The 24004-nt window shown below is 43.3% G+C and overlaps 3 protein-coding genes across 7 annotated transcripts in view; all 3 read right to left on the bottom strand.

Annotated features, from left to right (window-relative positions):
* NSUN4 (NOP2/Sun RNA methyltransferase 4) overlaps positions 1–5714 on the bottom strand; it is a gene marked incomplete at both ends in the record, with an annotated part of 32354 nt that extends 26640 nt beyond the window's left edge. For 2 of the 3 annotated variants that reach the window (XM_079697305.1, XM_079697307.1), the window contains 2 exons: positions 1375–1718; positions 5622–5714. In XM_079697305.1, the coding sequence (XP_079553431.1) occupies positions 1375–1718; positions 5622–5714 (437 nt within the window). The remainder of the gene's footprint in view (positions 1–1374; positions 1719–5621) is intronic. The other variant, XM_079697306.1, reaches the window with a different exon arrangement.
* Positions 2365–4987, bottom strand: LOC307048466 (sperm head and tail associated protein-like; the record flags this gene model as incomplete). The annotated part of the gene is made up of 3 exons (XM_079697549.1): positions 2365–2378; positions 2899–4083; positions 4942–4987. The coding sequence occupies 3 exons, from the start codon at positions 4985–4987 to the stop codon at positions 2365–2367; spliced, it is 1245 nt and encodes a 414-aa protein (XP_079553675.1).
* Positions 5715–16369: 10655 nt separating the features above from the next.
* On the bottom strand, positions 16370–23654 carry UQCRH (ubiquinol-cytochrome c reductase hinge protein; the record flags this gene model as incomplete). Of its 3 annotated transcripts, none has more annotated exons than XM_079725674.1 (4): positions 16370–16585; positions 19302–19460; positions 20199–20225; positions 23506–23654. In XM_079725674.1, the coding sequence occupies 4 exons, from the start codon at positions 23557–23559 to the stop codon at positions 16553–16555; spliced, it is 273 nt and encodes a 90-aa protein (XP_079581800.1). In that variant the 3' UTR covers positions 16370–16552. The 3 variants fall into 3 exon arrangements, with proteins under 3 accessions (XP_079581800.1, XP_079581801.1, XP_079581799.1); XM_079725673.1 differs by lacking the exon at positions 16370–16585 and adding an exon at positions 19143–19222; XM_079725675.1 differs by lacking the exons at positions 20199–20225; positions 23506–23654 and adding an exon at positions 19573–19635.
* Positions 23655–24004: the final 350 nt, after the last annotated feature.

Genomic DNA, 24004 nt, shown 5'->3' with positions numbered 1-24004 from the left:
CCAGCAGCTAGGACAATTGCAAAAGCCTCCTAATTTACAACACCATTTCTAGCTTTGCCCCTCTCCAATCTATTTTCCACACAGCAGCCAGAATGATATTTTAAAAATTCAGATCTGATCATGTTATTCCCCAGCTTAAAACCTTTCATGGCTGGGGCTTCCCTGGAAGCCCAGTGATTAAGACTCTGAGCTTCCACTGCAGGGAGCACAGATTCGACCCCTGGTCAGGAAACTAAGATCCTGCATGCCACACGGTGTGGCCAAAAATGAACAAAAAACCACCAACAACAAAACAAACAAACAAACCTTTCATGGCTCCCTCTTCCTTTTAGAGAAAAAGTCCATGATCCCATAAGGCCTGTAAAACCTTCAAAATCTGGCTCTAGCCCTCTTCTGTAGCCTCACATCACACTCCCATCCCCACTCCCACGCCACCAGCTTTAATTCCTACTCAGCTTTCAGGTCTTAGCTTAAATTTCACTTCCTCAGCATTAGATCTCCTAACTATAAGACTTCATAGCATCCTGTACTTTTTTTCTGTAGCACTTATCACAACCATAAATAGTTTTTTTTAACAGTTATCTCCCTCACTAGGCTGCAAGCTCCATGAGGACTTGTGCACTTAAGAGTGCCTAGCATTTGGTAGACAATAAATATTTTTTGAATGAATGAATCAATCCTTCAAAGATCAATTTCCACATCCTACAGCTAACACTGAGCTCTCCTTTTCTCAATTTAGCATTTTATTACAGTCTTTTTTCATTCAACTTCATATACATCTGAGCATTGGATAAGATGACTGGAAGGTCTCCTTTTTTTTTACCCCAGTCTGGTCTGGTACTAACTTTGTGTCCCTAAGCAAGCTCTATTTCCTAGGCAAGTCCCACCTCTTATTTGGTATCATGAGGTTACTTGTCCTACTCATTTTGATGGGGGCAAGTGAGAAAGCAGTTGTAAATAACACACATTTTAACTGGAGAGGGTGCTCATGTAAAAAGGTTTTTTGATTTTTGGTTTTTTTCTTACTTAGGCAGTAGAAGTGGGGCACTTAAGCAGGTTCAAAGTGCAGGTTCTGAGGTCAGACTGCCTGGGTCTAAATACTAGCTTCACCACTTACTATCTAAGGGACCTAAAGCAAGTAAGTACCTTAACTTCTCTGCACCTCAGTTTCCTCAAATGTAAAAGAAAAACAATAATATTGCCCACCTCAGAAGGCTGTTGACAGAACAAAAGGAGATAATGCCCAGCATGTATATGCACTCAGTAAATATTAGCAATATTAAGATCCCTATTAAACAGGACAGGAGCTGCGTCTCTTCCTGTCTACTTCCAGCAGACACTCAGGACAGCCCCAGCCCCAGCTCCATATCCTACCTGGCAGGAGGGAAACGGCTGACATCCCCTCTGGCGAAAGTGAAGCATCGAAGGTTTGGACTGCAGGCCCAGGAGGCAGGGGGTGGAGCTGCAGTTTGGCCATTCTCAGGTTCTGGTTCCCCGTGGAAGATAGCTTCATTCACGAAGTCCCTGGCACTCAGCTGCTCCAGCTCAGCACTCACACGATCCCAGGCAGCAAAGTTATTGACCAGTGCACCATACTTCTGCTCTGAGAGGAGACTGACCCGGATCGATGGCCAAAGATCCCCAAATTGCACACTGTAGGTCATGTCAAAATTCTGCAGAGCCAGTCGAGTGGCAGGAAATTTGGGCTCTGTGGCAGCCTAAAAGAATGAGAACAGGCCTATTGGTCTTCCAGTCTTGCCTCTATCCCCTTACTGCCTGACCCCACCAGTACTTCAGAGCACTGGGGCAAACGTGGATCCAGCTAGTGCCCACTCCTGTCTTTGCATCCTGTCTTTGCATCCTGCCTCTGCCTGCCAAAGAAGTGTGTGAGAGACAAGCAGTGGGGAACCAGCCTTTCTCTCTCAGTGTTGTGAAAGTAAGCTATAGCTCTCACAATAGTATGTGGGGGTCACCAATAAAGAGGATACTCCTTTGAGGCCTTGGAGAGGACCCTTGAGAAGAGTCTACAGAAGGTTGGTAGAAACTATGTAGGCCCTGGGTGAAGCATCAAGCTTAAGTATAGAAGATGTTTTCTTTCTGAACAGTCCTTCCATTTTCTAAAGCACTTTCATGTCTCCTAGTTTAGGTGAGCACCACAAGAGATAGCGCAGTGGGATACAAAAAATATCAACCTTCTACATTTGATGGAGAGATGAGGGTAACTTACCTAAGGTCATGCAGTGACTGACACCACAAGGCTCAGAATCACAGGGTTGAGGGTCATTTTGGGAAAGTCCCCAGACTCCAGGAAGGTGGGATGAGGAGAGCTCACAGAAACTTTGAGGTGTGAACAAAAGTGGGGACTTACAGGATGACTGCTATGAGGGTAGCAGAGAGGGGCACGAGTCAGGCTTGAAGAGCACAGAAGAAGACTGAAAGGGAAGAAAGGCCTCAGCTGAGGAGTCCACAAGTTGGTCCTGGTTGCCACAGCTGGGATGCTTGCTATGGCTGGCAGCCCTGTTACTGTCTATGAATTTTGCTTTAGCCTGGATTTTTGGTCAGAACTCTTTCTGTGCCCTCATTTCTTGTTATGGTGGGGACTCTTGCTCCGACCTTGACTTCTGCTATGGTGGGGACTCTTGCTCTGGCCACGACTTTTGCCACTGCAAGGACTCTTGCTTCAGCTCCGACTTCTGTTATGGAGGGCACTCTTGATCGGGCCCTGACTTTTGCTATGTTGGGTACTTTCGCTCTGGCCCTGACTTCCAAAAAGTTGAGGACTCTCACTCTGTTCCTGATTTATGCTTTGATGGGTCCTATTGCTCCCACTCAGACTTCTACTAAGATGGAAACTCTTTCTGTGACTCCATTTTGTGCTCGGGCTATGGGTACTCTCACTCTGGCTCCAACTTGTGCTTTGGAGGGTGTTCTTGCTCTGGCTGTCACTATTCTGGCATTCATTAATAACAACAGTCGAACTACAGTTGGCATTAGTGCTACAGCTGGAACTCTTGGATGAAGACAAAGGACAGCTGTAGGGGATCTGGGGAGACTCCTTGCGGCAGTCTCGAGAAGCCACAGAGTAGACATGGAGGCCACAGGGCATAGTATCAAGATGGCCCCAGGCTCGGGGGGCAATGGGTAAATTTGGGGGGTCAAAGGGTGTTCTCAAAGGGATAAAAGAATAGATATGCGTAGAACAAGGAGGCGCCACAGGCTGGCGATGAGGTTGGGGTGGGCCCCTGGGAGTGCTATAGGTGCCACAGGGGGGCACCACGGGCTGGTTATGACACTGAAGGGGACCTGTGGATTGACTGAGGGAACCAGAGAGTAGGCAGGGATCGCGGCGGGTGGGGGAAACCACAGAATATACATGGGTGCTGCAGGGGGGTCCAATGGGGGGTCCTCGGGGGCTGGTCTGAGCATAACTATTGGGGAAGACAGGATCACAAGGAAGGCGAAGGGGAAGGGAAGTGGGGATAACTGTTTTGAGGGTTCTAGGGACCACAGTAGGTGCAGCAGTCCTTTGGGGAAGTTCTTTGGGGCAGGAATTTGAGCAAGTTGTGATGGATGTCACCATACAAGAAGGACCGGAGAAACCAGAAGGGCAGGAGGGAGGTGGAGGAGAGGTGCTGGCCTTAGGGGACATGGGCTGGTCAGGAGGAGTGTGCTGGGTGACCAGGGAGTGACATCTGTGAGGAGCACATGGCTGTTTTAACTCTGAGGATTTGGGAGACTTAGCTTGGGGGCAAACTGGGATAGGGAGAGGGGGTTCCTTATAGCTTCTGCAGTGGGGTGCCTGGGGTGGAGACATAAACTGGTTGCCTGGAGGCGAAGGAAAGAAGGCAGAAAAAGGACAGTGGGAGGACAGGGGAAGAGGTGGTTGCTGGGGACAGGATGGACCAGAAATTGTAGTGCCTGAGGTTGTGCAGGGATAAGAGCTCCCACCAGTCTCCCAAGAGTAAATGGACTCAAAGCAAGGCTTCCTGGAAACCTGGGACTGGAGCGAGCAAGGAGAGCCAGTACTCCCAGGGGGTAGGCGGATGGCACAGTAAGGGCTCCCAGCGGCAGGTATGCGGGCATCTGGGGGAAGATGGGAATAGTGATAAGAGCCCTCCTGAGGTGAGCTGGGACAACAAGATGTGCCTGCCTGAGAAGAAAGTGGGGAGCCACAGTAATTTTTTCCAGGAGGGGCGTCAAGCTGTGGTTTAGGTTCACAAGCGTCTGGATGCTTAACATGGCCATGGTAAAAGCTGCCAGTGGGTGGGGAAGATGTTGGGGAAAGAGGAGGATCATTATAACTTCTCCCTGAGGACCAGGAAGAGAGCAGAGTGGAGGTCATGGGCCCAGTTTCCAAAACCCTGTGAGAAAGGGGTGGGGAAATTATAGGTCTAGTTTCCATGGGCCAGTGAGCATGAGGAGGTGAAATTATGAGGCCAGTTCCCAGGGGCCTATGAGTAAGAGGAGGTGAAATCATGGGGCAATTTCCCTGGGTCCCAGCAGTGATGGAAGGTGAAATCATGGGGCCAGTTTCCAAAGGCACATGAGTGAGGGGAGGGGAGGTCACCGGGTTGGTCACTGGGGCTGAAGGGTATCCACCACAGTAACAGCGATAAGTGTGTTGGTCAAAGTACGGGCCTCGGGGACAGGGACATGGTGTTCTCAGGGGACTGATCCAGCTGCAATAAGGGCTCCGCGGACGGGCAGGGGGTGACCCCACAAGGCGGAACCTGTCAACACAAGGACTTGGAGGGGACGAACCCGAGAGGATAGGCTCCCGGCAGTAGGGCCTTCCTAGGAGTGGAGAACAGGGTTCAAAAGAACATCTTCCTGGGCGAAGGGGAGTCTGTGGGGGTGGGGAGAGGGGCGGTGGGGGCGGGGAAGGAATCACTCGGGGTAGGGTGGGGGGCTGGCCGGTTATGGAAGAAATTCCAGGGCTACAAGTGAGGCCAGAGAAAGGATCCCTGGATAAGTGGGGAGAGCCCATGGGGTGAGAGGAGTCGCTGCACCTTTTGCCTGGGCTTGGGGAAAGGCCGGGAGGGTGGCTACTGTAACTTCCTGGGCGCCAGAGGCGGCTCGAGGCTGAGGAAGGGGTTGAATCCTTTCCCGGAGGGCAGCGGAAGGAGGGAAGGGGAAGTCGCTATGTCACCTTCCTAGGGGTGAGAGAGGCCGGGCTGGAAGGTTTAGGAGGAAAGGAGTAGAAGAGGTCATGCGGTGGGGGAGCGGGGGAGGGGAGAGGGAGGAGGAGAAAGTGGGGGGGAGGGAGGAAGGGAAGTGGAAGGGTTAGTGGGGGCCCAGGGGAAGGTAACCAAGAGCCGGGAAACAGGAGGCGAGACAGAACTGAAAGAATGAGGACGGGGGTGATGACGTAACATAGAGAGGCGGAGTCTGGAGTCTGCAGACTTAAGACTTGTGACGAAATAAAAGGGCGGACAGAGGCGATGACGTAACAGATGTGAGAGGGAGGCGCCTAGTCACGCCCCCTGAGGGGCGGGGGAAAGGAGGCTCAAGGCGTTCCAGAGGCGGGGGAGTAGCGAGCCTAACTGAGGGTGCGGGAAGTGGGAGGGCTGGAGAAGTTTCCCGAGGGGTGGTGGCGAGACACTGCTGTCACGGGACCTTACCCATTTCTTCTTATGTCGTTGTCTCCGCGGGACCGTCATGAAGTCCGCACGCTTCAGCATGTCCCGCACACCTCTCCCTACCAGCGCAGCCATGTCGGCGTGCGCCGCCGGGTAATTCCGACCGGAACCGCAAAGGGAGACGCGCAGGTTCCGGAGAGGTGGTGCGCCCCACTGCGGACGAAAAGGGGAGAGAGTTAAGGCTCTTTTTGGGGGCTCTGCCCACCGATACGTCGCAAATGCAAACCCAGCCCAGCGTAGGGATCTTTTGAGGGTCTGGAAAAGAAGAATTTTTCGCAGAGAGTGTTGGCTCCGTTTGGATGCTTGTACAGACTCTGTAAGTCCCGTAACCCAGTTGGGGGATCAGGGAGGACTGGTAGCTGACAGTTGAGTACTGAAGGAGTTAGGTAGGCAAAATGGAGCGAGAAGAGCCTTCTAGGCAGAAGTACAGAGAGAGATCCTGAGGTAGAGAAAAACGAGGCTAGACTTCTAGGCAGAGGCGGTTTTATAGTGAAGCTAATTAAGCTTAAGTTTCAGGACCTGTCATTTGCACTGCCCTTTTTAAGGCTCGTACCTAATTTTTGTATTATTTTTCTTAAAGAGGGTCTCCCAAATATTTTAAGCTTCCACAGAACTTGACTCCACCACAGGAGCCAGTGGAAAGGAGGGTCATGATCAGATAATTGTTTTTAAAAACGAACATCTGATAGCCAGCGATCGGAGTAGGTGGGAGTACGGCAGGGAGATCAGATGAGAGAAGACCATGGTCTGGATTAGTGTGGTGGCAGTGAAGATGGAGAGAAGAAGATGGATTCCCCTTATAGTTCAGAGAAAGAAGTACAGGACTTGTTGACTGATTGACTCTATCTACACTAGTATATACTACACCACCAGTCAATAGCTGTCCTCTTACTCTGCTTTTATTCTTCTGACTTATTATCAACTGATATGTATTTATTTTCTTATAGTGTGCTAAATAATAATTTTCAAAAGGTTAAAAACATAACTTATAAAAATATAAAATGAACACATGCCAAAGATTTTATTCATCATAATAAACTGCTTATCCATTATTATCCTAAATAAGGAGGGAACCAGTGATATGGTAAGACTTGTTCAAATGAGAATTTGAGTTTCAGAGATTTAGATTATCAGCCAAAGGAATGCTGAAATGAATTTGCTAATAGTTGCAAAAACATTAATATCCTATTAAGCAATAAACTATAATGTTGGGGATTATCTTTTACCAGAGAGAATTAAATTCCATCTCTACTGGACAAAAATCCATTTGCATTTCTATGGATAGGAATTATTTGCATTGCTCTCAGACAAGGTTTGCATTGCCATCAGTTTTCTACAAGTTAACCTCTACCCCTACAAAGTTGTAAGATAGCCTAGTCAATGTAAAGTCAATCAAAGGTATACCCCAGCACTACAATAAAAGATCACCCAGTAATCCCCTTTCTGCCCATTTACAAGTTCTGGACAATTTTTTTGGATTTGTCTCCCCTCACTAGGATGTAATATTTAAAGAGCAAGGATTTTGTTTGATTCATTGTTGAATTATCAGCACCTAGAACTGTATATGATACATTGTTGGCTCTCAATAAATATTTATTGAATGAGGGAGTGAAAAATGAGAAAGTAGCGATGTGAGTTTAAATTTCTTTGAGAAGTTTGTTACAAGGACCTAGCAGTTGTAAGGTGGAGGGAGGTACATGTATAGAGAAAGGCCTTTTTTAAAAAAAAGCTCAGGGTTTCCCTGGTGGCGCAGTGGTTAAGAATCCGCCTGCCAATGCAGGGGACACGGGTTCGAGCCCTGGTCGGGGAAGATCCCACATGCCACGGAGCAACTAAGCCCATGTGCCACAACTACTGAAGCCCGCGCACTACAGCTACTCAAGCCACTTGCCTAGTGCCCGTGCTCCGCAACAAGAGAAGCCACCACAATAAGAAGCCTGCGCACCGCAACAAAGAGTAGCCCCTGCTCACAACTAAAGCCCGCGTGGCAACAAAGACCCAACGCAGCCAAAAATAAATGAAATAAATCTATTAAAAAATTAAAAAATAAAAATAAAAAGCTCATAATAATAACCTATATGGGAAAAGAATCTGAAAAAGAATGGATACATCTATAACTAAATCACTTTGCCGTACACCTGAAACTAATGCAACATTGTAAATCAACTATAATATAAAAAAAAATTAAATTAAAAAAAGATATTTAAATCCAGATAAGGATCCAGTGAAGAAAGATTCAATACACTAGAGAAGAGATATCCCAGACACATCTGTTTTCAAAGGCTTACACCAAATATGGAGTGTCAGAACCACAGCCACAGTCTCCCTGGGAAGGGCCCCTTCCCACTCCAAACCTCAGTTTAGTTTACCCATCTAGAAATTGGGGGAACAAGGGAGAGAGGGTTGGACTAGATCAGTGATTCTCAAATGTTTTGGTCTTGGAACCTCTTTAAAATCTTAAAAATTATTGAGAATTATTGAGATGTTTATTTTGTCTATCAATATTTACCAGCTTAGGGCTTCCCTGGTGGCAAAGTGGTTGAGAGTCCGTCTGCCGATGCAGGGGACGCGGGTTCGTGCCCCGGTCTGGGAGGATCCCACATGCTGCGGAGCGGCTGGGCCCGTGAGCCATGGCCGCTGGGCCTGCGCATCCGGAGCCTGTGCTCCGCGGCGGGAGAGGCCACAACAGTGAGAGGCCCGCGTACTGCAAAAAAAAAAAAAAAAAAAAAAAAAAAAAAAAAAAAAAAAAAAAAAAATTTACGAGCTTAGAAACTAAAACTGAGAAATTTTAAAAAATATTTATTCATTAAAAATAACAATAATAAGCCCATTACATGCTAACATAAATATCTTTATGAAAAATAATTATATTTTCCTAAAAGAAATTTAGTCAGAAGAGTGGCATTGTTTTACAAATCTCTTGCAAATTAATGTCTGGCTTAATAAAGCTAGATTCTCAGATATTCTTCTTCAGTGTGTTGTAATATGTTGTTCTAGTTGAAGTATATGTAGAAAATCCAGCCTCACACAGATATGTAGTTAGAAAAGAGAGGGGTATTTTTATTGCCTTTATAGGTAACTGTGAATATTCTTTGATACTACACCAAAATTTGACAAGTGATAGTTTCCTTCAAGGTTAGTGGCAGTGTAGAATCTGAAACCATATCAAAGGACTTTTCATAGTCTGTTACATTAAGATCTGTTGGTCTATCATGCATAATTTTGTCAGATCTTACAGTGGTTATTTGGAAATTGTTGGTTCACTGAGTTATGCAGATCTTCCTTTTTTTTTTTTTCTGGCTGCGTTGGGTCTTCGTTGCTGCATGTGGGCTTTCTCTAGTTGCAGCGAGCAGGGACTACTCTTCGTTGTGGCTTCTCATTGCCGTGGCTTCTCTTGTTGTGGAGCACCAGCTCTAGGCGAGCGGGTTTCAGTAGTTATGGTGCACAAGCTTTGTTGTTCCGCAGCAAGTGGGATCTTCCCAGACCAGGGATCGAACCCATGTCCCCTGTATTGGCGGGCGGATTCTCAATCACTGTGCCACCAGGGAAGTCCCGGATCTTCCAAATGTTTTCACATTCATTATACAATATATATATTTTTTAAATCACATTTGTTAATATCACTACTGATCTCATCAGAAAAGTCTTTAAATGTTAGGCAGCTTTTAAACTCACAGCAGCGCATACAAGTTTTTCAAAATCCTAATTTTTCATTGAAAACGCAGATTTTATCTTTGGCAACAAATACTGTCAATTGTTTTCCTCGAAGTGGCAGGCTTACTTTGTTTACTTTTCAGGAAAATGCTAGTATATTAAAATACAATTTTTTTGTTTTTTGTTTTTTGTTTTTGCGGTACGCGGGCCTCTCACTGTTGTGGCCTCTCCCGTTGCGGAGCACAGGCTCCGGACGCGCAGGCTCAGCGGCCATGGTTCACGGGCCCAGCCGCTCCACGGCATGTGGGATCCTCCCGGACCGGGGCACGAACCCATGTCCCCTGCATCGGCAGGCGGACTCTCAACCACTGCGCCACTAGGGAAGCCCAGTACAATTGATTTTTGTCAACAGATCTTTTATCTTGAAACCTTGTTAAATGCAATTTTGTTTTGGTAACTTTCTTTGAAACCTTTTCAGATTTTCTGTGCACAAAGTCGTGTCTTTTATGAGGTCACTTTTACTTCTTTTTTCAAATCTGTATACCTTTTTTTCCCTTTGTCTTACTCCACTGGTTACGACTTACAGTACACTGTTGAACACAAGTAGCAGTAGTAGACAAGACATCTTTCCTTGCTTCCATTCTTAGGGGGAACACATTCAGTATTTCACCATTATACATGATGTTAGCTGTAGTGGTTTCTATTTGTTTGTTTTAATATTTATTTGGCTGTGCCAGGTCTTAGCTGCAGCATGCAGGATCTTTTTTTTTTTTTCAATTTTTGGCTGCATTGGGTCTTTGTTTCTGCACACAGGCTTTCTCTAGTTGCGGAGAGCGAGCAGGGGCTACTCTTCATTGCAGTGTGCAGGCTTCTCATTGCAGTGACTTCTCGTTACGGAGCATGGGCTCTATGCATGCAGGCTTCTGTAGTTGTGGCACTCGAGCTCAGTAGTTGTGGCTCGTGGGCTCTAGAGCACAGGCTCAGTAGTTGTGGCGCACAGGCTTAGTTGCTCCGCAGCATGCGGGATCCTCCCGGACCAGGCCTCAAACCCGTGTCCCCTGCATTGGCAGGCGGCTTCTTAACCACTGTACCACCAGGGAAGTCCCTATAATACATATTTTCTGTTTAAGATTTTCATCACTGGTTTTCAAAAAGTTGAAAATAAGTGACTTGTGGTTTCCTTTGTGTTTATTCAGGTTGGGGTCTGTTGAGCTTCTGGGAACTGTGGGTTTATAATTTTCATCAAATTTGGAAAATTTTAATAATTACTGCTTCAAATATTTGTTCTCTCCCCTCCACTAACCCCCTCCCCCTCTTGCTCTCTTTCCTGGGCCATTCGATATTGTCCCTCAGCTTACTTCCTTTGGTCATTTATTTTTATTATTTATTTATTTGTTTATTTATTTATTTATTTTTATTTTTGGCTGCATTGGGTCTTCGTTGCTGCGTGCAGGCTTTCTCTAGTTGCAGCGAACGGGGGCTACTCTTGGTTGCGGTGTGCGGGTTTCTCATTGTGGTGGCTTCTCTTGTTGCGGAGCACGGGCTCTAGGTGCGTGGCCTTCAGTAGTTGTGGCATGTGGGCTCAGTAGTTATGGCTCGAGGGCTCTAGAGCGCAGGCTCAGTAGTTGTGGCGCACGGGCTTAATTCCTCCATGACATGTGGGATCTTCCTGGACCAGGGCTCGAACTTGTGTCCCTTTCATTGGCAGGCGGATTCTTAACCACTGAACCACCAGGGAAATCCCTGTTCATTTATTTTTAGTGTTTTTTTCTCCTGTTCTTCAGTTTTTATAGTTTCTGTTACTGTCTTCAAGAACATTCTAGTACACTAATTTTTCCTTCTTTATCAGTGTCTAATCTTTTGTTAATCTTGTCCAATGTATTTTTTTATTTCAGATACTGTATTTTTAAGCTTTAGAAATTCTATTTGATTCATTTTTATATTTTCTACTCATTACGTTGATTGCCATTAAATCCTTGAGCATATTTGTAATAGCAATTTCAATGTCCTCGTCTACTATTTTATCATCTCTGACGTTCTGGGTCTGTTTATTTACTTTCTTTATTTTTCACTGAAGTATAATTGATTTACAATGTTGTGTTAGTTTCAGGTGTATAGCACTATGAGTCAGATATATATATATATATATATATATATATATATATATATATATATATATATATATATACACACACACATATATATATATTCTTTTTCAGATTCTTTTCCCTTATAGGTTATTACAAAATATTGAGTATAGTTCCCTGTGCTATATAGTAGGTCCTTGTTGGTTATCTATTTTATATATAGTAGTGTGTACATGTTAATCCCCAACTCCTAATTTATCCCTCCCCCTCTTTGGTAACCACTCCCCTTTGGCAACCGTAAGTTTGTTTTCTATGTCTGTGGGTCTATTTCTGTTTTGTAAATAAGTTCATTTGTATCTCTCTCTCTCTTTTTTTTTTTAGATTTCACATATAAGCGATATCACATGATATTTGTCTTTGTCTTACTTCATTTAGTATGATAATCTCTAGGTCTATCCATGTTGCTGCAAATGGCATTATTTCATTCTTCTTTGTGGCTGAGTAATATTCTGTTATATATATATATATATATATATATATATATACCACATTTTCTTTATCCATTCACTTGTCGATGGACATTTAGGTTACCTCCATGTCTTGGCTATTGTAAATATTGCTGCAGTGAACACTGAGGTTCATGTATCTTTTTGAATTATAGTTTTCAGGACTTCCCTGGTAGCAAGCACAGTGGTTAAGAATCCGCCTGCCAACGCAGGGGACACAGGTTCTAGCCCTGGTCTGGGAAGATTCCACGTGCCACGGAGCAACTAAGCCCATGCGCCACAACTACTGAGCCCGTGTGCCACAACTACTGAAGCCCATGCGCCTAGAGCCCGTGCTCCACAAGAGAAGCCCTGCTCGCCACAACTAGAGAAAGGCTGCATGCAGCAACAAAGACCCAACGCAGCCAAAAATAAAATATAAATGAATTATAGTTTTCTCTGGCTATATGCCCAGGAGTTTGTTTAACGACTATTTTTTTCCTGGTCACATTTACCTGCTTCTTTGCATGTCAAGCAGTTTTTTTTTACTGAGTGCTTGGTATTGTGAAATTTACATTGTTAAAGGCTGGATTTTGTTGTCTTCTTTAAAATGTCTTGGAGTTTGTTTTGGCAGGCAGTCAGGGTTTTGTTTGTTTGTTTGTGAATCAGCTTGATCCTTTTAAGGTTCCTTTTTTTAAGATTAGTTATACCCTATCTTGAGTAGCCTCTCTCTATGGCTAGTTTTAGCCCTACTGCTGAGGTGCAAGTTCAACAGGAATTCTAGCTGGTCAAACTGAAACATCTCGGGGACTTCCCTGTGGCACAGTGGTTAGGAGTCTGCCTGCCAACGCAGGGGTCACAGGTTTGATCCCTGGTCTGGGAGGATCCCACATGCTGCAGAGCAACTAAGCCCACAAACCACAACTGCTGAGCCTGCCAGCCACAACTACTGAAGCCCATGCGCCTAGAGCCCGTGGTCCGGAACAAGAGAAGCCACCACAATGAGAAGCCCGCCCACCGCAACAAAGAGTAGCCCCCACTCGCCACAACTAGAGAAAGCCCGTGTGCAGCAAGGAAAACGCAACGCAGACAAAAATAAATAAATAAATAGAATTACCAAAAAAAAACCCCACCTCAAACATCTCCTAACCCTCTGCTTACAGCTTTGGGAATTATTTTTACAGCTACCCAGTAGTTCTTTGCCTGGCTACATGGAGTTTCATTCTATTCATTTGCAGCTTAGTATTCAGCAACAGACTTAAGCATCCTCTAAGCAGAATTCAGAGCTTTCTCTCTGGTAATTCCCTCCTCTTTATGATAAAACTAGCAGCACTTTGCTAAATATTTGCTAAAATCTGAGTAATGAGTTTAGGGCTGTCCACTGTAAAATTTCAGCTTTGCTGTATGTTTGAAAATTTAATAGATGTTTGAAAATGATCAGATTACATACAAATATAATAGCACCATGTATATAGGTATTTGTGAAGATTATACATCACCGTGAAATGGGTTCTAAGTCAGAAATGGCTGGAAAATGCTGGCCATCCCTGTAGCTAGGACAATAGGTTGAAAGAGCTTCTAGGTTAAAGTGGCCCTTTGCCCCATTTTTACAAACATAATCCTTCAGCTTCTCAGACGCTCCATTGCCATGTTTGTCTATGAAGCCTCAGTATTGCAGGCTATATTGAATATCAGTATGCTGATTACTTCTGAAGCACAAGGCACTCATTTCTGGCATGGCTCACTTTCTGTGTATGACTGTTTACATTTAGGTCTTTCTCATGTGCAACCAGAGATTGCAAACTAGTGAGCCAAAGCCAGCCCATAGATGTGTTTTATTTGGCCTAATGCTTTCAAAAAGTTGGTTGTCCACATTTAAAAATTGGGAGATTTCACATAAAACAACTGATCTGGCAACAGTGGCTGTGCATTTCCACATAGCAACAGTTGACTGCAGTGAAAAGGCAATTTTCTGATGTCTGCAGGGCCTGCTTCCCTCAGTTATCACTCAGGTAGTTGTTTGCAACTCCTAGTCCTCTGCTGTCTAATATGATAACCACTAGCCACACAAGACTATTGAATATAAATTAATTCAAATTTAATTATAATTAAATAAAATTTAAAACTCAGTACCTCAGTCTCATTAGCCACATTAGCATATTGGACAATACAGAACTTTGCCATCATTGCACACTGTTCTATTGGAGAGTGCTGACCTAGCCTGTCTCCCCAGTTGGAACAGGCAACATTTTTCCTATCCCTTGGGCAACATACCTTATTAGCGATACTTTGGAGCCTCATCACTATTTACTGTTTTTATGGGGAAATATGCCATGTCCTAACACTAGACATAAGCTTATGGATGGCTCACAGCACTGGCTGTTGCTTTAAGTCTGAAACTGGCCTCTGTTCTACACGTTTGGAACTTATTGTGGTTTATTTTTAATAATTTCAAACTTTAACATTGATACATCATTGACATCTTTCAGACTCCATTTAAGTTTTAACTAATTGTCTCAATAATCCTTAACAACAAAAGGATCCAGGTTAGAATCACGTTGCATGTCTTGTCTCCTATCTGAAATGGTTCTGCAGTCTTTCCTTGACTGTCACGCCCTTGACACAAGTTAAGGATTATTTTGTACAGTGAACAGTTTTATAGAATGTCCCTCAGTTTGATTTATCTGGTTGGATTCATCTTATCTATTTCTCGCAGAAATCCCGGTGATGCTGTGTTCTTCCTGTATTACTTGTCCCATTATTGGTGATGCCAGCTTTCATCTAAGCTGTCTGCGTGTCTTCTACAGTGTACTTTCTTCTTTTGTAATTAATATGTATCCCCTTCTCACCAAACTTTCAGTTGATTCATTCATTAGTATGGCTCATGGATTTGTTTTATTCAATGAGTTACAATCCAGTACTTTCATTATATATTTTGATGCTCAAATCGTCCCAGATTTGGCTATACTCTTGATATGTTCCTATCATTCTTTGAGCACTTCCTTCTTTCTGGAACAAATGTTCAGGCTCATCTTATACTTTCCCCATCCCAGCCCTGGAATCACCCATTTCTCCAAGAAGCCCTGGTTCCTTTTACTGGAGAATGAAGCCCTTTGTGGGCCAAGGTAGGGAATGTATATATTCCCTACGTACACAAATTGGCATCTGTATTTACTAAAATTGAAACCTGTATTTATTAGTTCATACAAATAACACTGCAGGCTTCATTCTGGTTTTATCCTTTTCAATATTTGTAACTCCATTCTCTGCTAGCTCTTGTTATCTTCAATATATTTACTTATTGGATCAATTCCCCGTGTATGTATGGAACAAATCTTCCATTGTCAGCACCGCCTAGCCAGGCGCTCTTTTCTCACCCTGCTTTGACTCCAGTACCCCTCTCCCCTCCCCCTTAAAAAAATTTTAAAAAATAAATAAATTTATTTATTTTGGCTGCGTTCAGTCTTCATTGCTGTGCGCAGGCTTTCTCTAGTTGTGGCGAGCGGGGGCTGCTCTTCGTTGTGGTGTGTGGGCTCCTCATTGCCGTGGCTTCTCTTGTTGCGGAGCACGGGCTCTAGGCACACGGGCTTCAGTAGCTGTGGCACACAGGCCCTAGAGCACAGGCTCAGTAGTTGTGGCACACGGGCTTAGTTGCTCCACGGCATGTGGGATCTTCCCGGACCAGGGCTCGAACCTGTGTCCCCTGCATTGGCAGGTGGATTCTTAACCACTGCGCTACCAGGGAAGCCCCCCCAAAAAAATATTTTTAAAGAAAAGCAATCTTGGGGATTTCCCTGGTGGTCCAGTGGTTAAGACTCTGCGCTCCCAATGCAGGGGGCACAGGTTCAATCCCTGGTAGGGGAACAAAGATCCCACGTGCCAAAAAATGAAATGAAATGAACCATCTATAGATTTCAAATAATAAAAAAGAAAAAGGGGAAGGGGAGGGGAGGGAAGGGGAGGGGAGGGGAGGGGAGGGGAGGGGAGGGGAGGGGAGGGGAGAAGGAAGAAAAGCAATCTTATTGGACACTGAGACCAAAAACTGTCAAAAGACACTTTTGAGATAAAAGAAACATTCATATGAACTGAGTATTTAATGATATGAAGCAATTACTGTTAATTTAAAGTGTGATAATGGCACCAAGGTTAAATTTTTATAAGTCCTATCATTAGGAGAGATATACTTGCTAGGTAATGGGTACATGGGGGTTAATTATTATTCTGTCTATTCTTATGCTTGAAAATTTTAAATTAAAAAAAAAAAAGGACAGGGCTTCCCTGGTGGCGCAGTGGTTGAGAGTCCGCCTGCTGATGCAGGAGACACGGGTTCGTGCCCCGGTCTGGGAAGATCCCACATGCCGCGGAGCGGCTGGGCCCGTGAGCCATGGCCGCTGAGCCTGCGCGTCCGGAGCCTGTGCTCCGCAACGGGAGAGGCCACAACAGTGAGAGGCCCACGTACCGCAAAAAAAAAAAAAAAAAAAAAAGGACAGAGGCAAGATTGCTTATCACTGGACTTTATTAAGATGGAATCGTTGATAATTACACAGAAGCTACCTGCCTAAGCCAAAAATCCTTGAGGTTCACATGAACTTAGTTACATAAATAAGAAACAAATGGCATGTTCAAAACCATAAGGAAATATCCCGAAGCCCGGGTGATGAAGGCTGGGGTGAACGAATCTGCACACTTACTTCAAGCTGTTAAAGAGTTTGTGGGCCACCTAGATGGGGGAAAGAAAAGGATGTCATCAACTCGTATCTCTAATGTCATGAGTTACAAGGGCCTTCATAACCTGGAACAGTACTGCCTCTCCTCCCACCACTTGCCTTCTGACACCCCCACACCCTCCGTGAGCCCTAGTGAACTCCCTTCAATTACCTGAATCTTAGCTCCCTTCTAACCAGAACTCTCTTTCTCACTTTTTCATCTTTTAATTTTCCTTCAAAATCTAAACTTACATGTTATTTCCTGCAAGCTGTCTCTAACAAGCTCCTGTCCCTCCTGTCTTCCCCACAGAAACTTATGCCTCCCATATCACAGTGCTTATTAATTCAACAAATATTTATAAAACATCTACTATATGCCAGGTACTGTTCTAGGTGCTGAGTGAGTCACAACGGTAAACAAGACAATATCTCTGTCTCCTCTGGAGCTTAGAGAACAATGAGAAATATAATATATATATACTTTGATAGTGATAAATGTTATGAGGAAAATAAAATAGGGGCGGGGGGAGGGAATAGCAACTTTAAATAGAAGGGTCAGTAAAGGCCATCCTGAGGTTACACCCAAGAGATTTACCGTTTACTAACCGTTCTACTTCTGCCTCTGCTGGCTTATAACTCAGTGTAAAATGGGACTATGTTTGTCTCATTCCCAGATCTTAACCTAGTGTTGCCTCATAAAAGTATTTAAATAATATAACATTTACCATTTTAGCCATTTTAACCTATCCATTTCTGTGGCATTAAGTAATTCACATTGTTCTGCAACCACCAACTTCCAGAACTTTTTCATTTTTCCCAACTGAAACTCCGTACCCATTAAATAATAATTCCCATTTCCCCCTCCCTCCAACCCCTGGCAACTACTATTCAATTTTCTGTCTCAATCAATCTGACTACTCTAGATGCCTCATATAAATGGAATGATATTTGTTCTTTTGTGTTTGGTTTATTTCACTTAGCATGTTTTCAAGGTTCACCCATGTTATAGCATGTGTCAGTTTCCTTCCATTTTAAGGCTCAATAATATTCCATTATATGTGTATACCACATTTTGTTTATCCATCCCACCAGTGGACACTTGGGTTGCACCCACCTTTTGGCTATTGTGAATGTTATGAATATGAACGTGTGCGCACAAATATCTATTCAAGTCCCTGAACAGAGTCTCAATTCTTTTGGGTGTAAACCAAAAAGTGGAATTGCTGGATCATATGGTACTATGTTTAATTTTTTGAGTAAAGTACTTATTTCTTTTTATTGCCAAATAATATTCCTTTATATGGATAAATCACATTTTATATATCCATTTATCAGTTGTTTTGTTTCCAATTATGGCTATTACGAATAACGCTTCTATGAATATCTGTATATAAGTTTGTGTAGAGATGTTTTCATTTCTCTTGGGTATATAACTACGAGTGGAATTGCCGGGTCATATATTAACTCTACGTTTAACCTTTTGAAGAACTGCCAGACTTTTCCATAGGGCTGTACCAATTTACATTCCCATAAGCAGTGTATAGGTTGTTTCCAGTTTTTCCACATCACCAACACATTTTTTTTCCATGATACGGAGAATTGTATATAAATGTTCCCTCTTTCCACTAAAATCATGTTGAAAAAAAAAGTTGTATGAATAATTGTATATAAACCAGAGGATGGATAAAATATGAACATATATCAATGGAAAAGAATATAATGCCTCTTCATAATATTTTACATGTACACGTGCTTATTATGATTTCATTTTTGTTTAAAAATCTGATAGTATATACCAGAAAACGTGGTAATCTCTAGACAGTATAATCTCAGTTGGATTTTTGTCTTTATAAAAAAAATTTTCCAGGGAATTCCCTGGTAGTCCAGTGGTTAGGACTCCGTGCTTCCACTGCAGGGGTTGCAGGTTCAATCCCTGGTCGGAGAACTAAGATTCTGCAAGCCACGTGGTGCAGCCAGAAAAAAAACCAAACAAAAAACATTTTTTCCTTAACTATCACAATGTGTTTAATATGAGCCTGTGTATGAGTATGTGTACATGTACATTTGTGTGTTTGCATTGTATATTATAGAATTAAAACAAAATACCTAAATTGGGATTGCTGACGCATAAATTATGAAAGTTGCCTGAGTGGAGATCATTACCTATTTTACTAGTTATTTAAACTATTAAACTATAAACTAGTGGGGAGTTTATTGATTTATTGACCCCCTTCACCCATTTCTCCCTACCTTTTTGATTATAGCCATCCTTGTGGTATGAAGTGGTATCTCATTGTGGTTTTGATTTGCATTTCCCTAAGAGCTAATGGTGTTAAGCATCTTTTCATATGCTTATTAGCCACCCAATCAGTTTTAATATAAACAATTATATTGAACTTTGCCTACCCTGTAATTTATTAAAATACCTTACTGTTATATGTAAGGGAGTCAAACACAAGTTTACTTAAAAAAACAAAACAAACAACTTTTGTACCAACTATTATGTACAAGACACACTGGAGGATATAAATTATTTTAAAGAGTAGACTTTCATACTTAAAAATACAAAATCCAGTTTCCCCACTGTTTAGCAGTGTAAATTAGAACATCACTTCTCTTCTCTGAGCCTCAGTTTCAGCACTGTCCTGCCTCTAGGATGAAAAGGTGGTCAGCACCAAGTCTTCCCTGGCCACTGTAAGCTTTCCCCTTCCTGACCTTAGGCTGACTTACGCAGTGGTCCCTTGCATGCAAGAAGTCCAAGAGCTCCTCTGTGCAATCCTCTGTCTGTGACCTGGAGGATACACGCTCATCACAGAGCTCTAGCTGCTCCCGAGCCTTTACACATTTCTCCAGCTGCTCGCATTGCTCTCTCACTGTTGTTAGGGGATCCTGAATGAGAAACACCCACACACAGAAAACCAAAATGGGGGTTTTAGGAAACCCACAAACCGTAAGCTTTGATTAATACAACCACCAAACCAAGGTGCTGCCTCTGAATTACCGTGCAGAAGGCCAGCTGGCAGAGCCACACTGCCGCCAGAAATGGCAGAATGGGGTCTCCCATTCAATTCTGATGCTAAGTAGTAGGGGAAAGTTTCACATTCCTGCCTTCCAGGGTTGCCAGTATGCACTGAAAGCCTCAGTCCTATCTGAAAAACAAGGTGGTAAAGGAAACCTGGCCAAACCTGAAGTAGATCTATAGGAGGCCTTACTTGTTAACACAGCATTTTGGGATATGTAATGTCTGTGAATTTCAATTCCTCTCGTCTGACAGCCGGGCCTATGCACCCCAGCTGCCCAGCTAGAAAGGCAATGTTACATGGAGAAGGACAATCTAAGAAAGGTTCCTTCTAGAATTTTTATTAAACCACAAAAAGCATATGACTGAGTACCAGGCCTTCAAGATCCTGCTCTGCTCCCTGATACCATGACTGGAGAAGCCCCAAACCCAGAAAAGACTCAGCTTCCCAGGCCCACACGCCCCCCAAACACTGTACAGGAGGTATTAAAGGATTTTTCCACTCCCATTCTCTCTAAGGTGTCAAGACTCCTTAAATTGCCCTTAGAGTTTCATGAAACTCAAACTTTCTTTTACTGAGAAGGTTCCAAACCTGAGACAGCTCTTACCACTAATTCCTCCTCCTCCTCTTCTTCCTACAAAATGAAAACAAAATTAATGTCAGCAGCAATTTTATAACACATATATTCCCAATCATACAGATGTTATAATCACTGAGGATTATAATTATAATCACTGAGGATACACATTATTAATCTTTTTCTGTATTTTATGACTTGATGTTTTAGGAGACTTGCTAATCCTGGAGACAGCCCCTCGCAGGACTGGCTAATTTCTAGAGTTAGCAAACAACTTGCCTGGGGGCACGCATTTCATACGCAAACCGACCAATCCAAAACCCTTCTCAACAACCAACTTTCTCTAACTCTCCTACACTAAACCAATTATTGCCCCTGCACTAATCACATCAGGGCTAAGTGTCAAACAGGGACCAGCCCAAAGCCCAGAGCCCACCACGAAATTATCCACTCTTAAACTTGCTAGAGCACACCTATCCTGCCTCACTCATTCCTTTTTCCTTCTGCTCCTGATTGATCCAAGCACTTCCCCATGTGGCCCTGGGTGGTATGGCCCGCCCCCTTCTCTTGGGAACTATAAGTAATAAACTCTTCTTTCAAAAACAGTTGTCTCATCTTAGTTATGCTTTGAAGAAGGGTGATAAATATCATTCTAGACAGGGCCACTTATATAAACAACTTTTTACCAATTATACAATTTAAATTATTTCTTAATAAATTATAAAGTAGTTTAAATTTTAAAAAAAGTTGTCTCCATGCTTGTAACCTTACCCTACCTGATTAAAACAAGTCCTGGGTATATTTCAACAAGGACACACAATCACGTTCATCAGCAACAAACTTAAGTGCGCACAACACTCTAACGTTTATAAGCACTTTCATATTTGTAATGATTTGATTAATCACAACAGTCCCTTAAGGGGCTCCCAGTTTAGGAATAACAAACACTAATTAAACGTTTTCTGATATAGATTCAAGCTGTCATATTAAAACTGCCATATCAATTTTAATGTATAGATTTTGCAAATACTAGCTATATGTAATACCTAACTGTATCTGTAGTGTATATGTAATATATTTATGCTCATTAAATGTTTTAATTTTTTCTGAAAAGATTCAGGCTGTCAGATGTTCATATGGAATCTGCATAACTTAAGTATTTCATTCTAAATTCTGGTAGGTCCCAGTATTACCAGAAATAGCTAAATTTAATCCTCACACCCCAAACCAAGTTAGGAAGAAAGCTAACATTTTTTTTTTCCCTAGGCTCTGAACTTGAATTGGGAACATGAAAATGGCCAAACCTAAACTCTACTTTAGCCAGAGCTTAACTAAAGATAGTTTCGGTCACTGCTTTTTGGCTTGCTGAGCTCCCAGGACACTAAGTAGACTATCAACATAAGTGCACCAAAGGTCTACACAACTCCATTCACAAGCTCGAAAACATCAGGCCCTACCTGTTACTCCTGATTCAGGTGAACAACCTTCCAAGAGGAGCAGTGTAAAAAAAAATCCCCTTGGGAGCAACAGCATAGGCCTAAATCTGTGGCTTAGCATAGTCTGATCAGTAACTCAACCTGTCAAAAGTAAGGCATTTGCCTGACTGTGCATGCATGTGTCCACATTTGGGGGAAGGGAAAGAAAAGGTATACATACAGAAAAAAAGAACTAGCTCAGAGATCCTTCACTGTGTTTTCAAAATTCCAATACAATCTGCCCCATTCTCTACCATGACCTTCAGTGAAGGGACCAAAGCTCATGAAAGCTGGGAGTGAGGGGTAGGGCAGGTTCAACTGTAACCCAGGCTATTTATTCTTACAATTAGCAAAGGTGTCTTCTAAACATGAAGATGTTACTTAGGAGGTAAAATTCTAGTTTTCCATTAAACAAGGTTTCTTAACCCTTTTTTAACCTCTTAAAAAAATTCATCCTGAATAAAGTTTTTCCAGAAAACTGAAATCACATTCTGCCCGAGTTAGAAACCGGAAATTAGCACATTCTGCCTGAATTAGAAACCGGAAATTAGCTTCTAGGATTAGCATCCTAGAAGCAAGACCTTTATATCCTTTCCCTATTAGCAATGCTACTACACTGATCATTTTATGTCTTTGATAATTTTGTGACAAAAGTATCATGGCATGTTTTGGGAAAACAAATCCAAATACAAGTCTGAATATAGACTACTTCATGTAAAACTTCATGTCAATGAGAAAAACCAAGGTCACACTACATAAAAAGATTCACTCTCCAAGAGGAACAGGTTCTTCATAACAAACTTCAGTTTTCTTATTTAAAAATTGACTACTTGTTTACTTTCTTCTCCCTCAACTACTGCTGTGGTGAGCCCCACTTAACTTTCTGGTATACTTCCAGCTGAACTTCCTGAGGCTGGCTCCATTTCTTTCTGGTCCTCTTTCCGATAATAAGACTAGAAAAAATCATGGGATAAACTAGTTTCCAACTATTCTGAACCCACAGCTGTCAGGAAGTGACCAGAAAACAAAGAAAAGACAGGAAATATGATGGGAAACAAAAAACTAGCTGGCTTCTGTAAAACTGTGTAACACTGTGTCTAAGTTTTGGCTCTGGAACCATGCTGCTTGGGTTCAATTCCTGGCTCCAATATTTACTAGCTGTGGGTCCTCAGACAAGATATTTAACCTCTCTATGCTTGTTTCCTCATCTGTAAAATGGCAACACTAAGAGTACCTAATACTTACCTCACAGGACTATTGTGTGGCTTAAATGATTTAGTACGTACAAAGCACTTGGAGTCGTTAAGCAGCCAATACATTATTATTACATTGGCATTCTCAGCCAGGGAAAGAGCTCCCTCTTTTATCACAGAATTATACCGCACATCCCCACACTGTCCCCAAAGACACCTCCCCCTCCCTCCACCCAAAGAAAAAGAAAACACGTTTTCACAGAAACTAGCGTTAAGGCCAGCTGCCCGGAACCTCCACAGAAGATATGGCAGGATTCCCGACCTGAGCTGAGGCGAGGGCTGGGTTGGTCCGCTTGCTCCCCAAACCCGACAAACTAGGGGCTCTGAACACCTAACTGACTAAAAATACAGGCACTGCTTTTACAAAAGTTTAGTCCACACAGCATTTTCGCTCTCGTTAAACCTTCACCACATTCACAGAATGGGGAAGCCAAGGCCCAGAGAAAGCCTAGTCATCTACTTGCCCAAGGTCACTCGACGAACTCCTGGGAAGGGTAGGGGGAACCAGCTCTCCAGACCCTGCAAACTCTACGGGGGAAACGTTTTTTGGCGGGCTAGGTCCTGAGCCTCAGGGCTACTTAGAGGGTCGAGTCGCTCGCCTGGTCTTACCTCATTGGGATCTCCGGACCCGGTCAGGATCCTTTGCTCTTCCTCCATCACCATGTCCGATTGCTGTTGTGGATTTAACACGAGCAGCTACAGCGGCACCTATTCCACTTCAGGATCAAGAAGGACTTGTAAGGGTCACTCAGCGGATATCCGGCGATCTGGCCGGAAGTGCGGCAGACTAGTCGTGGTCGCTAACACACGCTCCGATTGGCATGTACTACTGCTCAGAGGCAGGGAATGGGGGTAGCTGGTATTTGCACCAGAGGAGGATTTGCTAAGGAATTATCCCCTTAGTCACTCCAGACCCAAACATATTGACCCTTGGAATTTATTTGAATTGTTGGCTTCTAAGAGACTTGGAAAGTATGCAGAAGTATTCGATGTTCCTTTAGCGCAATTCCCAGTCTTCCCCACATCGCTGATGGAACCGTCCTAACTGCTGACCTTTTCAAGATGGCGGCCCGCGAATGCTACTCTCGGGCTCGCGCACCTCCCCAAG

The sequence above is a fragment of the Hyperoodon ampullatus genome (genome assembly GCF_949752795.1).
Source record: "Hyperoodon ampullatus genome assembly, chromosome: 2".
Classification (NCBI taxonomy): domain Eukaryota; kingdom Metazoa; phylum Chordata; class Mammalia; order Artiodactyla; family Ziphiidae; genus Hyperoodon; species Hyperoodon ampullatus.
This window is presented reverse-complemented; position numbering and strand designations above follow the sequence as displayed.